Consider the following 15032-nt stretch of genomic DNA (forward strand, 5'->3'; position numbering starts at 1 on the left):
CCATGGGTGCACCACTGGGGACTGGTATGTATGCACATGGTATAAACATGCAGTCTCTCAAAAAAAGAAAGGTGACAGGTAGGTTAGCTCAGGGCTGTGTTCTAGGACCACTGTTGTTTAATTTATATGTCAATGATATAATCTGAGATATTCAGTTCTTTGTTGATGATGCTAAATTAGGAAGAGCAATGTCAGGAAGTTCTGATGTGATCTGTTGAAAAAGCATTTGAACAGGTTGTTACTCTCAGGCTAAAAATGGATGGGGATGTCACTTCACTATTGTTAAGTGCAGAGTCATGCTCTTTGGCCAGATAAGATGAAATTATTATTATTATTATTACATGACACCTCCAAGGAGTCCAAAGACTCTTTGAGGGAGGGCACCTACTCTACAACTCTCCACCTCCACCACTCAGTCCACCAACTACAACTACCATCATCATCTACACCATGCCATCTAACCCCCCCACCAGTATTTCCACAGACAATCACAAACATCCATGCCCACAGTAGGATTCAAACCCAAAGCCTTTCAGCTGGAGAGTGGATACACTAACCACTCGGCCAACCAGGCATATTGGAAAAACTTTGTTCCAGGAGGTGGCAAGAGACATGGGGGCCTTCTTGAATATAGAAGTATAGACAAGTATAAATATTGAAGGTGATAATTCCACTGTATAAGACACCAATCGTGCCTCATTTGGATTTCTGTACACAAGTATGGTCATCTGGTTATATGGGCAATAAGAAAACATTAGAGAGAGAGAGTGTGGAGGCAAGCCTCCACACTCTCTTCTCAGGACTCTGGAATGTTGATTATGAGGATAGATTAAGTGAAAGGGGTCTTGCAGAGCTTAGTAGATAAGAGGAGAACAGGTGACATGAATTGGTGAGAGGAACCTATCAGATATACACTGCTTGGAAAGAAGTCCATGGACAAAATAGTGCAAGGAACAAACAGCCATGGTGGCCATCTTAATTAAGATGTAGAACCTTTTTTCACTGCAATGACTATAGCAATCCTATGGAGCATATGATAGTGATCAATGGGAATTTTGGACCATTCTTTCTGTAGGCATGTAATGAGGTCCTGCACTGTTGTGCAGGTGAGCATCAGGTGAGGTAATGGATGTCCCAGTTCATTCCACAGATGTTTGCCGGCCTGGTTGGCCGAGTGGTTAGCATATCTGCTCTCCAGCCAAAAGGCTGCGGGTTCGAATCCCGCTGTGGACATGGATGTTTGTGATTGTCTGTGGAAAAATTAATGGTGGTGGTCGGCGGTGGATTTCAGTGGTGGAGACAGAGCTGTAGAGCAGATGCCCTCCCTTGATGAGGCTTTGGACTCCCTGGAGGTGTCAAATAATAATAATAATGTTCAATATGGTTGAGGTAAGAGCTCTGTGAAGGCCAGTCAAGTGTAGTGACATTCATATCCATAAATCACATGGGTTCAGCAGCTGTCTTATGACATTGTCTTGCTGAAAGAGACAATGGTCATTTCGGTAGAAATGCACAAAGTAGAAAACATTGCATTGTCCAGAATATTCGGATACCTCTTGGAGTTCAATGTTCATGGCACCACAAATAGAGGTCCAAGGCATAACCAGGAAAAATAGGACCATACCATCACACCATCACCTCTGAATTTTATAGTTAGGATCATGCACTCTGAGACATTCACTGGGCATCTACCACATCCCCCCTCCATGTGCTCGAAAGAGAGTGTAGTGTGATTTGTTGCATCATAACATAGCTTTCCAAGCTTCCACATCCCACTGTACATACTTTTTGCACCACTGAAGAAGACAATGCTGTATGTTGGTTTGGGTAATGAGAAGGTTGCATATTGAGGTCCTACCATGGAAACCCATAATGTAAGCCTGTTCTGAATGTTTTTGTGCAGATTCATGTTCCAGTTGATACCCAAAATTCCACATTCAACGTTGGCTGATGAATGGCAGTTTTTATATATTATTGTTCATAGCACCCTATGGTCGTGTTCGGTGAGTGTGGTGGGTCTTTCATTGCAGGTAGCACTTGCAGTTGACTCCTTGCCCTTCTATTTCTGCATGATATCTTTGATTGTTGCCCTGGGATGGCCCAATTTGTCAATTGGCTGAACAGATAGACACGAAACATGGCATCCTATCATAATGCTGCTTTGAAACTCTGTCAGTTCCCTTCTTACAGCCATTTTACTCAGACACAGTTCACCCAGACTTAGCAGCATCATATTCCTCCAATTTATATCGACTACAAACATGTGACTCATTACATAGCATGATGCACCTTGCCCATTGTAGTGTCTGTTGACTTCTTTTCAAGCACTGTATATAGGAAAAGTATTATACAGGGTAATAGGTGGTGGGAGAAAGAGGTCATCTCTGGTAACTGTACAAACGTCTTGTGAATAAGGAAGTGGAAAGGTGATAACTCCACATGAATTTGTACAGTGCCTTGCCAGAGAGAAAGAGAGTGAGAGAGTAAGAAATGCTTCAGTGCTGAATGTTTTCAATACAAGAGGTGCAATAATCTTCATGTGTTAGGGTTTGACCTCCTGTGATTCTAACTCTACAGATGCTTGGATATATTACTGATATTAATAATACTAACTCTACTGCTTGGAAAGGAACTCCACACACCTTGTGCTTTTGATTATATACCTCATTCTTGCTTTGAGTACATTGCTGATAATCTGAAAAAAATCTTGTAGTCAGTATGAAATAGAAAAATAGGCCTTGAGTTGTTCATTAAGATATGATCTATATCAAGTTTTCAAATGAAGATAGAGCTTCCATAGCTCAGCTGTATAGATGAACCCTTGGTTGGAAAGACCCAGGTTTGAATTCCATCTATGACATGTGGAACTTTTATTCGATCTTTTCAGTCAAATAGTGAGCTAGCCAGTGTCATACGGAAGTAGAGGGATTTTCATCCCTCAGAACAGGCAAACCAGCCATGTTAACGCACTGTTCTACAGACATAAAATACTTATCCCTAGAGGAATGCAGTAAAGAAATGGCAAGCCGGCTGCATTAAATTGCTTAAAGCCTCCCTAATTGAGGAACTCAACCTGTCTGGGATGGATGGATGGAAATGAAGATAGCATGGCTAGATATAAATTCATTTCATATGTAACCTAGAAAAAAAATAATTAAAGAGTATTACTAAAATGGAAAGATTAAAATCCCAGGCCTCACAGTAGTTTTGTTCTTATACTGTCAGGCAATGTTCCCTCTAAGCTGTGTTCATGTGCATACCAGGTCAAAAAGAGAGCACACATGCACACACAATTTTTTTTTCCTTTCAGAAGTTTTAATTTAGTCAATAATTTTTGTACGTACTATAAAAAAAAATTATATGATAAATCAGACTTGTCACTTATTCTGTCCAGTAATTTCTCCAGTGATATCACTGATATTACTCTAACCCATTCCAACTTAATACACTCTAATTAATTATTTTTAGCCTATGCTGTGTGAGCAAACTGATGCTGATGTCAGCAAGTTGCAGAGGAATTCTTTAGAATGTCTACTGTGTAGACAGTATAGTCACTTGAACTCACACAAATAGTGGTGGATTTTTGTATCTACATGGATTTAAGTGAATTAATTTAGTGCTCACAATTTTACATGTTATAGCTAGATGAAAAATAAAATCATCATTAATATGAGAAATATTACCTTAGCACATACATTGAGTCTGAAAACTTGTGCACAAAATGTGGTTAGTGTATCCGCTCTCCTATCAAAAGGCTGCGCGTTCAAATCCTGCCATGGACATGGATATTTGTGATTGTCTGTGAAAATACTAGTGGTGGTCGGCAGTAGATGGCGTTGGTGTACATGATGAAGATAGTTGCGGTTGTTGAAATAAGTGGTGGTGACTGAGAGTTGTAGAGTAGGTGACCTCCCTTGATGAGCCTTTGGACCCCCTAGAGGTGTTACTTAATAATAATAATAATGTTTTTCATGTGCTGGTCAAAATTAGAGAGAACATTGCTGTCAGGTCCTCATGATTTTCTTACATGCCATTCTTTATAAGCTGTCATAACTTCAGTTGCTGTAATGAGTTTGTCTAGCCCATTTTGGATATGAACAGGAAATGGTATTAACATTCCAATAGTCATTATTTTCCATTCTCTGCTTCAAACAGATGGGCATGGTGTTTTTGAGATGGATGTCTTATGTGGTTGATGTGTCTTCACCATCCGCACAGATTTGGGTGCAAAATTTAGTGAACTGTGTTGAAGAATGTAGCTAAAGAAGTATCTTATGTTGTTGTATTTAAATTTTAAAACTCCTTTCTTCTACTTGTTTCTGCTTTTCTAGTTCTACCTCTTTGTTGATGTTTCTCATCAGTGAGAGCATATTGTCAAAATACTATGGATCAAAGATAATTTTAGAAAGTTTTTCAGTTTATTACAAAGTAAACTATCCTAGACAAGAAAGTATATTTATATCTATAAGTGTGTGTGTGTGTGTGTGTGTGTGTGTGTGTGTGTGTGTGTACACCCACACTTATAGATATTAATCCTTTATTCAGGTGTGATAAAAGTTAGTCCTAGCATTTGGAATGTTAGGACAATCAGCTAGACATTGCTGCTATTACATAATCTCTGACCAGCATTTATCTTCTCTTCATGTAATTCCTTTAATCCCATGTAATTTCATCTGATCCCATGAACTTTTACAAAGCTGACTCTGGAATATTCTATAATCACCTGCCTTGTAGTTCCACATATATTCTTTCCACAGAAATGCCCTCTTATGACTGACCACCACTCAAGTTATTTCACTTTCTAAGGCAGATTTAACATCTCATTCCCAATAATATTTTCTAATGCAGTGATCAAATTCAAAACTTGTTACATACTGCTGATAATGTTATTCTTGTTGAGAGGCTTATACGCTGGTTAAACATGATAACTAATATTTAAGGAATTGACAGCATATACTAGAAATATAGATTAAATAAACTTTAATATACACTTTCCGATATTTCGGCGAACGTCACGTTGCCATCTTCTTGGGAACTTACTACAAAGACACGTGCACACAAGTACTAATAACAGCAAATGAGACTGAAGCTAGGAAGCTAGCGTTTCCTAAATTCCTGATGGTGCCCCCTGGCGGGCTATATTGGTAGTTGTTGGCCTTTGGGCTGAAGTTCTTCTGATAAAAGTTTCCCAAATTTGGGGCAGTTTCATGCATCCAAATTTGTTGAGGTTTGGCATGTTCCTAAGGGCCGAGGCTGATTCCATGAATAGTCTTTCATACTTGAACTTGCTGCGGTGTATTACTGTGGCTTTCTTCCATCTTATTCTGTGGCGAGTATCCAGAGCGTGGTCTGCAAGCCCAGAGTGGCTGTACTGGTGAAATCGGATGTAATCCTTGTGTTCTGAGATTCTGATATTTGCTGTCCTGCCTGTTTGGCCAAAGTAGGACAGTTTACAGCTGCAAGGGACCTGGTATACACCAGGTAGGTCTAGGGGAAGTGGTTGGTCTTTGGTGGAGCGGATAAGGGATGCCAGTTTTCTATGTGGTCTGTAACAAGTGGTCAAGTCATGTTTTTTTAGGATTTTATTGATTTTTTCCGAGGTGCCTCTGATGTAGGGAATAGTGATAGATTTAGAGTAATCTTTTTTGTGAAGGGAAGGGGGTGGTGGGTTGTGGATAACTGGGTTAAGTATTTTTTGGATTTTTTGGAGGGGGTAGCCGTTGGCTGAGAAAGTGTCACGGATGTGATTTAGTTCAGTGGTTAGGGCTTGATCATTAGAACAGATTATTTTTGCCCTGTTGAATAATGTTTTAATAACTCCATATTGTTGTGAGGGGGGGGGGGGATTGTTGGTGAATGTATCTGCCTGTATGGGTGGGTTTTCTATAAACTGAGAAAACCAAGGTTCCATCTGGTTGGCGGGTGACTAGTGTGTCTAGGAAGGGGAGGTTATTGTTTTCCTCTTTTTCCAGGGTGAATTTGATTCTAGGGTGTTGGTTGTTCAAGTGTGTTAGGAAGGAGAGGAGTGAATCCGGGCCATGTGGCCAAATAGCGAAAACATCATCAACGTAGCGAAGCCATATGGTAGGTTTTTGTGGGGCTGAGTTTAAGGCTTTCTCTTCAAACATCTCCATGAAGAAGTTGGCCAAGGGTGGAGAAAGTGGTGAACCCATGGCTGTCCCCTCTGTCTGTTTGTAGAATTTTTCCTGCCAAACGAAATAGCCTGAGTTCATTGTAAACTGAAATAGGGCTGAGATATCGGGAGGAAATTTAGCTTGGATTAGCTCTAAGGTTTCTTTGAGGGGGACATTCGTGAATAGGGAGGAGACATCAAAACTGACCATTATGTCATTATGTTGGAGTGTAAGGTTTTCTATACTTGCTTTGAAGTGGGCTGAGTTTTTTATGTGTGATGGTGTATTGTCAGTATAGTGTGAGAGCGCTTTGGCTAAATGCTTGGCTAGTTTGTAAGTGGGGGAATCAATGCCATCCACTATGGGACGTAATGGCACATTTTCTTTGTGTATTTTTGGGAGCCCATATATGTGGGGGAGGGGGTCTAGAGTTATAGGGTTTTAGTCTGTTGGTAATCTCCACAGGCCAAGAAGTGACCTTCTTAAGGAGCCTATGGAGTTTTCTAATTTGTGAGTTGGCGGGATTGTAATCAATGGGGGGGGGGGGGTAAGTGGAACGATCTAATAATAAAGCCTTGAGCTTACCTGTGTAATCTTTAAGATTAAGTACCACAGTGGCGTTTCCCTTAGAAAACCTTACACTCCAACAGAATGTTGGAGTGTAAGGTTTTTATCCCACAAATTTTATCCCACAAAGAGAATGGGATAAAACATGGTGGGATAAAACAAATAGATTCATTAATAACATTCAAAAAAAGACTGCCATTGCAGTGTGGTGCTATTGTTGCCTCACAGCAAATTCCAGTTGCAAGATAAGATGGCAGCTACCATGAGAATGTAGTCCAAAACAAGTGACCATGAAATTATTCATTTTTGCAAGCAAAAGAAACTTCAAGTGACATTCACCATGACCAACACAACTGCTTCTTTGACATCACAAAGTGATGTCAAAGAAGCAGTTGTGTTTTTGGTGCAATGAATTTAAAGTGGGCCATGGTAACATTGAAGATCAACATCAGGCAGGCAGGCCTTCATCAAGCAAGACAGAAGACAGCATTTCAATCATTAAGGACATCGTGAAACTGCATGAAATTGCTCAAGTGATGAACTTGAGTAAGTCATCTGTTTACAAAATGTCCTTGGCTTTTGAAATTTGTGCTCCTGCTTGGTGCCCTGACAATTGTCAGAGGAGCACAAGGCTACGCGCATGGGGATATGTCTGGAGAATCTGTTGTGATACAGCAACAAAGGCAAGGATTTTCTCACTCACCTAGTCACAGGAGATGAAATGTGGGTTCATCACTTTACCTTGGAGAACATACAAATCTCCATGACCATCTGGAAACATCCATAATCTACTGTGCGCAAAAAAATTCAAAACTCTTCTCACTGTCCGAAAAGTCATAGCCACAATGTTCTGGGATCGTCAAGCCTTTCTGTTGGCACACTGTTTTGCTGAACTGAAGAAGAATCAGTGCAGAGCTTACTAATGCGACATTGGACAAACTGAAAGCCAACATTCAATGCAAATGACCAAAACTCCTGACAAGTCGTGATTTTGGTGCACGACAATGCCACTCTACACCCTGCTCACATTACTTGAATGGTTGCACTGCAATCATTGAGAATTTCTGCCACATCCAACCCCCCCACACACAGCTCAAACTTAGTGCCTTCAGACTTCCATTTGTTTGCCCCCCCCCCCCCCCTCAAGAAACACCTTTCCAGAAGTCATTATGGATGAGAAAGTTCACCAGGCAGTGCAATGCTGGTTACTGAGTGTGGACATGGACTTCTTCAGTACTGGTATTGATAAACTGATCTATCGTTAGGACAAGTGCATGAATAAATTTCAAGACTTTATGGAGAAGTAGTGCATATTCATTTATTTCCTGGTATTATAATTTTAACTTCCTTTTACTGAACATCCTCAAGAAAACAAATGTGTTAACTTACTTTCTGGAAACCTCTCTTAATATATATTGCTTGTTATTAAATACTTAAATCTAGCTTTTATATTTTTTATTTCAGGTTACAGGCACGTGCGTCTCAGAAACATTCAGAATCTTCCTCTTCATCTGTCATCTTTATTTATTCATTCTTCCTTGGAAGAAGAGGGAATAGAGGTGGCACAGCTGAATGGTGAGATTTCAGATATAACAGGAGCTGGACAAATGGGAAAGAAAGGAAAAGGAAAAAACCGTGACACTTGCATTGAACCTGCAAAAAGTGAAAGAAAAGAGGTAAAAAAGCTTTAAATACATATGATTTCTTTTTTTTCTCTTTATATTATATTTATTCCCACTCATGAAAAGTGTTAACTTGCCATACTATTATAATATTATTTAAAAAAAAGAATAAAAAAAATCAGCCAACGCCTTTTTATTCCCATATACGGGGGGTAGGCGAGGCCATTTAGCCCTATCTAACTTTTGGAGACTGAGTGGGCAGTTCATTCTCCACTGGTACCAATCAGAGATAGATGGCCCAAGGCTATCACTAATTAAGCAGTACACAGTGAAGAGAGATGGCTCAAATGTGCCGCCATCTCGTGGTCCCTAACCCTAACACAATATATTTAATGTCTGAAATAATGCGGGTTCTACGGTCGATTTTCTTGAGTTTATGGGACGAAAAACCCGGGTTTCTGGGAGGAAAAAACCCACTTGCCTGTGCCAGAAATCAACTAACTTGGGAACCGGTCGAAAAAAGGCTTAGAAAAATTTCCTCTAGTTGCCAACTAGACTCGAAACCAAGTCTTCCTTCATGCGGCCAAGCGCTGTGGTATGCAAACGCCACATCCACTGAGCTACACAGGCTCTAATATATGCGAAAAAGAGGCTATGGAAGAGATATAAGGAGACAGGTGAAGAAAAGATGCATGAAGAATATAAGAAACAGGTCAGGAGAGTAACTGGTATGGTAAGGAAGGCAAAACTGGAATATGTGAAAAGATTGGCTCTCAGATCCAAGGAAAATCCTAGGGAATTTTTTAGCCATGTGGCAAGTAGGAGGAGAAATGACTGTGGAAGAATGACATTGTGGGATAAAAATGGGAATAGAGTGACTGATGCAGAGGACATAGTGGAATTGTTCAATGAACACTTTATTGGAGTATTTCATCCTGGAGGAATCAATTTTTTAATACTAGAGGGATAGGACAGGTGCGAGGTTTAGATGTGCAGGAAGCAAGTGTGTTCCACATACTGAGTACCCTGGATATTAGTAAAGCGGAGTTTGTTGTGTAGATGGTTTATGTGACTATTCCAGTTCATATCTGCATCGAAGTAAATTCCAAGGTATCATATTGTTTCAACCTGAGTGATTGTAGTGGTTTTACTGTTCTTGTAGTGGTTTTACTGTTCTGTGTGTTTTTTATGTTGGAGAGTGGATGTTGGATGGTTATATATTTGTTATCAACTGGTCAAGTCAGTGGATTTCTGAATATCATTAATTTTGTCTTATCTGAGTTTAGGTGTATGGAGTTTTTGGTGAGCCAGTCTATGAGCAGATTTATATCATGTTGCATATTTGTTTGAGCTATGCTTGCGTTATTATGGATAGATATTATAGCTGTATCGTCTGCGTATTGGAAGATCTTATCTTTGAGAGGTAGCTGATTAATATCATATGTGTAAATGTTGAATAGAGTTGGGGAGAGTACAGCTACCTGTGACACTCCAAGTTACTGGTAGCTCTCTACTTCGTTTTGACCCGATTCTTGTGATATGCTTTCTATTTTGAAGGTAGTTTGTAAACCACCGGTGCAGAGGTCCATCTATTCCAACATGCCTCAGCTGTTCTAACAAGTTTTGATGTGTGAGTGTATCAAATGCTTTAGTTAGATCAATATAGACTACCATGGCAATTTTGTTTTTGCCTAACGGTATTAATTACATCTGTAAAGTCTTCCAAGAGAGATGTTGTTCCCTTATTTTTCTGAAAACCGTATTGTGTTTTGGGGATAATATGAAAGTTCTCTGTATATGCTGTGAGTTTCTTTAGTACTATCTGCTCCATAATTTGATTGATTACTGGCAATGTTGCTATGGGTCTGTAATTGCTGATTAAATTTCTTTTTCCATGTTTGGATATGGGTGTGATTATGGCGGTCTTTAGCATACTTGGTATCTCTCCTGTTTTAAGTATTTTATTTATTAATTTTAGTAGGTAGAACCTAAGCTAGTTGCATGTTGCTTGATATCCTTAGGTCTAATACCATCAATCCTTGGGCCTTTGTTTGGTTTGATTTTGATGTATTACAGAGAGACGATATGCTTCTTTTATGGTTGGAAACCATAATGTCTGTTTTGATTGTGGTCCAAGTGGAGGACGTTTTGTGATTGGGGGGAATATTTCTGTGCAGTTCATGGATGGAGTCTGCAAAGTATTGGTTAAAGTCATTTGCTAGTTGTTGGATAGGTTTGCATCTTTCATGAAGCTGTGTTTTATGGTTTCAGAGACAGTGGTGTTGGGAGCACAATCTAGCATCTCGTTGATCAGGTGCCAGGTTTGTTTCATGTTGTTTTGTGCAGAGGTTAATTTGTCTCTGTAGTAGTTTCTTTTTGCATTTCTTATTTGTGTTGTAAGGCGATTCCTTGTTATCTTATATTCATTTTTTAAAGCTGTGTTATTTGGAGGATAATATCGCTTTAATTCTTTCCATACAATGTCCTTTCTGTGTATTTCTAGGATTAAGTTTTGTGTTATCCAAGGATTTTGTGTTGTTCTTGAACGAATTCTTACTTTCTTTGCAGCTTTCTTATATATTTCCTCCAGTGTGAGTTTAATGCTGTTGTATAAGATATCTGCTGAATCTGATACCATGTGTTCCCAGTCATTTTTTCTTATTTCGTTGTTGACGATTTCTTCGTCTATTATTGTTTTGTGTTGTTTTTTTATCTGGGGGGGGCATTGCATGGATATTGTCTTAGTGTGCAGGTTTAGAGCCGTGAAGTAATGATCTGCTACTTTGCACTTTATGACTGATGCAGTGTAACTGTTTGGTGGTGCTCAGATGTTTATGATCTAGGCAGGAAACAGTGATAGTATTTCCAAATATTTCTTCTCTAGTACATGATGTTATTGTTGGTATTAGATTATACATGGATAGTGTCTAGGTATTGTACAGTGTTGTTCTGGTTTTCATTTGCAATATTTATGTTTATGTCGTCGATTATCATTAGGTATTCGGTTGAGCATATTTCTTGGCGTGAAAGCCAGCAATTGAGTTCATGCAAAAATTTTATCATGTTTAAGTTTGGTGGCCTGTAAATAGCATTTAGTATTATGGGATGCTGTCTATTGGTGGTATTATGATTTCCATGCAAAGGGTTTCAGCATGCTCAAAATGATAAACAGTTTCTTTTGCTATTAATTTATGTTTGATAAATATTGATATTCCACCCCTCTTTTTGTTTGGCAGCATGATCTATGTTGTTGGAAGCTGGAATTTGGAAAGCAGTCACTTCGTCATTAGTTATGGATACTTCTGTTAGTACCAGTATATCAATAACACCGGTGTAATTCCTCAGATAAGCCTGTGACAATAACCAATGTTTTCGGATGCTTCTGATGTTAATATGCAAGATTGAGAGTCCTCTCGCTTGTATTGTGTGTTGTTTCCATGCTTCAAGTGAGCCGAAAGTACAATTGCTGATATAGTCTTGTGTAATTACGTCTATCTGATGGTTCACATTCATTTTTGTTGTGTTGAGGTCTTCTTTATGAACTAATTTGGAGTTTTTTGTTTCACTCTGGCAGCCTGTCTATGTCTTCCGAGCTTTTTATTTGTATAGACTTCGAAGTTTGTGACTTTCTCAAGAATATCTTGCTGTCTTTGATCCACAAAAATTTATAATTTTTTTCTGTTTTTGCTTTTCTTGCTTGGTATACAGATTCTGATTGAATGGTGTTAAACACTCTAATAGAAAGATTGGTCTGTTGTCTTGCGATGTGTTTAAGTCCTTGACAACTGTTTTTTTCAGTCTGCTGGCTTTTATCAGATTGTCTCTTGTGGACTTGCTTGTCAGACGAACTATGACTGGTGTGGGTCGTGGCAAGCCTTGTTTTTTGTTCTTCCTGGCAATTCGATTTATGGTCTGAATATCATTATGCAGTAGGAGGGCGGGTTGTCAATTTCATGGCCTAACTTTAAAACTACGTCTCTGAGATTTTCTGTGGATGCAATTTCTAGAAGGTCACTTATGACAAGATCTTCTTTATGTTGTTGTTGATTTAAAAGTCCATATTGTGTTTTAAGGAATTAAGTTTTTGACGAAGTTCGGATGTATCTTTCATTAATTTGTGTTGTCTGTCAGTTAGTACGTTAATGCTGATTTTAATGTCTTTTACTGTTTGTAAGACTTCTTCGACTGTTGAATTATTATATTTAACTAACTCTTCATATTAGCTAATTTTTTTTTGTTATTTGTTTATTCTGTTTATCAACGAGTTCTTGGACAAGATCTACTAAGCTGACTTTTATATTCTCTAAACCTTTTTCTAGTAATAAATTTACGGAATTCAAATTATAAGACTCACTGGTAATTTTTTGTCTTCAGTTCATTGTCCGATTCTGCCTCTGGTGTAATTGGTTGCGACGTGGGTGGCAGCGTTTATTTGTTCTCTCTGCAGTATGTGTACTTCCATTCCTCTCATTTGGCATTGGATTTGCATTGCCATGTTGTTTCTGAAATTCTGGAACATGTAAAGTGAAGATTCCTAAGGCATTTCCTGCAGGTTATACGACTTCTGTCGGACAATAAATCCTGCACTTGTTGCACTTCATGACTCACCTTTCTTCCCTTGACCAACTGTAAAGATGGCGATGTCCTTTGTTCTATACTCGTTAGTGACTGCGGTGAACTCTGTTAAATTTTCAGCATACTCAAAATTTGGATTCCACTTGGCCGATTTCAATGAATTATATATCACTGTCTTCAGAGTAACATGCAGAATTACTTTATGACACTATTAAATTAAAAACAGGAGTTATAACCAATTTAGAACTATAAAAAACAGAAGCGACAATACCACCATGCAACCGTTCATATGCCTACACAGCACCCTCTTCTATATAATAATTATATAATTATTCTTCTATATAATAATAACTTTATTATTATTATTATTATTAGACACCTTCAGGGAGTCCAAAGACTCATAGAGGGAGGGCACCTGCTCTACAACTCTGTCTCCATCAACGCCATCTTCTGCCGACCACCACTACTAGTATTTCCACAGACAATCACAAACATCTGTGCGCATGGCAGGATTCGAACCCACAGCCTTTTTGATCAGAGAGTGGATATGCTAACAACTTAGCCAGCCAGGCTGGTTCTTTATTATCATAGGTGGGCTAAGGTTGAATAATCTGATTTCAAATAAACAAGGTGGTGGTTGCACACCAGATGACAAAAATCGCCATTTCCTTCTGTATTTACCCATTTATGAATACATTTGTATTTACTGATGGCATGAGATGAAGGATATTGGCTATAAACAGACTGAACTGGAAAGTTATGGTCAAGGGGCTATATCTAGCACTAGATGGAAAGAGGCTAATGAAGAAAAAGAAGATTATTTCTGAGATGAGCTGATAAATAATGCACAGCTTGTGATGCTAATTGAACCTCAAAAATTTGGAATGCTGTGAAAGTAATGATGTTCAGGCAAATTTGAATGGGGATATGATATGCTGGCATGGCTGGCCAAGTGGTTAGCATATCCACTTTCCAGCCAAAAGTCTGTGGGTTCGAATCCACTGTGCACATGGATGTTCGTGATTGTCTGTGGAAAAACTAGTGGTGGTAGTCGGCAGTAGATGGCGTTGGTGTAGTTGCGGTCAGTTGGTGGATTGACAGCTGTAGAGCAGGTGTCCTCCCTCGATGAGTCTTTGGGCTCCCTGGAGGTGTCAAATTATACTTTGATTAACCCTTCATGGTGGCAGACCAACAAATAGTTGGTCTGCCATCATGAAGTGTTGAGTGTGTATAATCTATAGACATGATGTGATGTTAGAGAAGATCACTTAGGAGTGAAGAAATAGTTTTGCACAAATGTATTCACACTTGAATACATTTGTGATACTAAACGATTTTCCTTACATAGTATAACACACAATTATACTATATTGCTTATTAGAATCCTGAAGTAGGCAAAACCATGTTTAAACTTCTTAGCAAATTCCTGAGTTTCTGAAGATTGGACTGAGCCTAATGGTTAAGTCAGTCAACTGTTAGAATTGAAAGAGATACAAGAAGATAGTTTGATGTAAAATCAAGTCTAAGACAAGGATGCATACTATCTTTACTGTTAGCAATTATTTGCCTATATGGATTATATTACCTCTTTACTTTATGTAAATGATGTAATATTCCTAAAATCCAGTACAGGTCTTCTGGATTCCAACTAAACTAATAAACTATAACAAATGTGATATGAAAATCAGGTAAATTAAATTTGAAAATAAAATAAACAAAATTGATATGGTAGGAAGCCAGATGAATAAAGTTGAAGTGATGATCATGTTAGATTTTAATTATGGCGATATCAATTGGAAAGAGGAAATATCACGTAGCAAAAAGGAAATGGAATTCATACATCTTCTACGAGATAATTACTTGAAACAGCACATAACTGAAGGGACACGTGGTGTGAGAGTGTTGGACCTGGTTATTGGTTCAGAGGATATATGCATAAGTAAGGTGTCCTCGTTACCTCCAATTGGCGAAAGCAATCATGTGGTATTGACTTGGGAAGTTGCAAAATCTGTGGATTTTTCTGTTAAGAAGGGGTACATACAGAACTACAGGTTAGGCAATTATAACAAGCTTTGGAGTGAGCTTGCAGCCATCCCATGGCAACATATTGCACGGGAAAGATGTTAGCAGTGCA

General features: G+C 38.7%; 1 protein-coding gene across 1 annotated transcript in view; it reads left to right on the forward strand.

The window, feature by feature from the left end:
- LOC150106422 (uncharacterized) overlaps window positions 1–15032 on the forward strand; it is a 766385-nt gene that overhangs the window by 603738 nt on the left and 147615 nt on the right. The window contains exon 42 of the mRNA XM_090392993.1: window positions 8166–8377. Coding sequence (XP_090249119.1) covers window positions 8166–8377 — 212 coding nt within the window. The remainder of the gene's footprint in view (window positions 1–8165; window positions 8378–15032) is intronic.

The sequence above is a fragment of the Typopeltis vanoorti genome, chromosome 5 (genome assembly GCF_054136105.1).
Source record: "Typopeltis vanoorti isolate ZY-2024b chromosome 5, IOZ_Tvanoo_1.0, whole genome shotgun sequence".
NCBI lineage: Eukaryota > Metazoa > Arthropoda > Arachnida > Uropygi > Thelyphonidae > Typopeltis > Typopeltis vanoorti.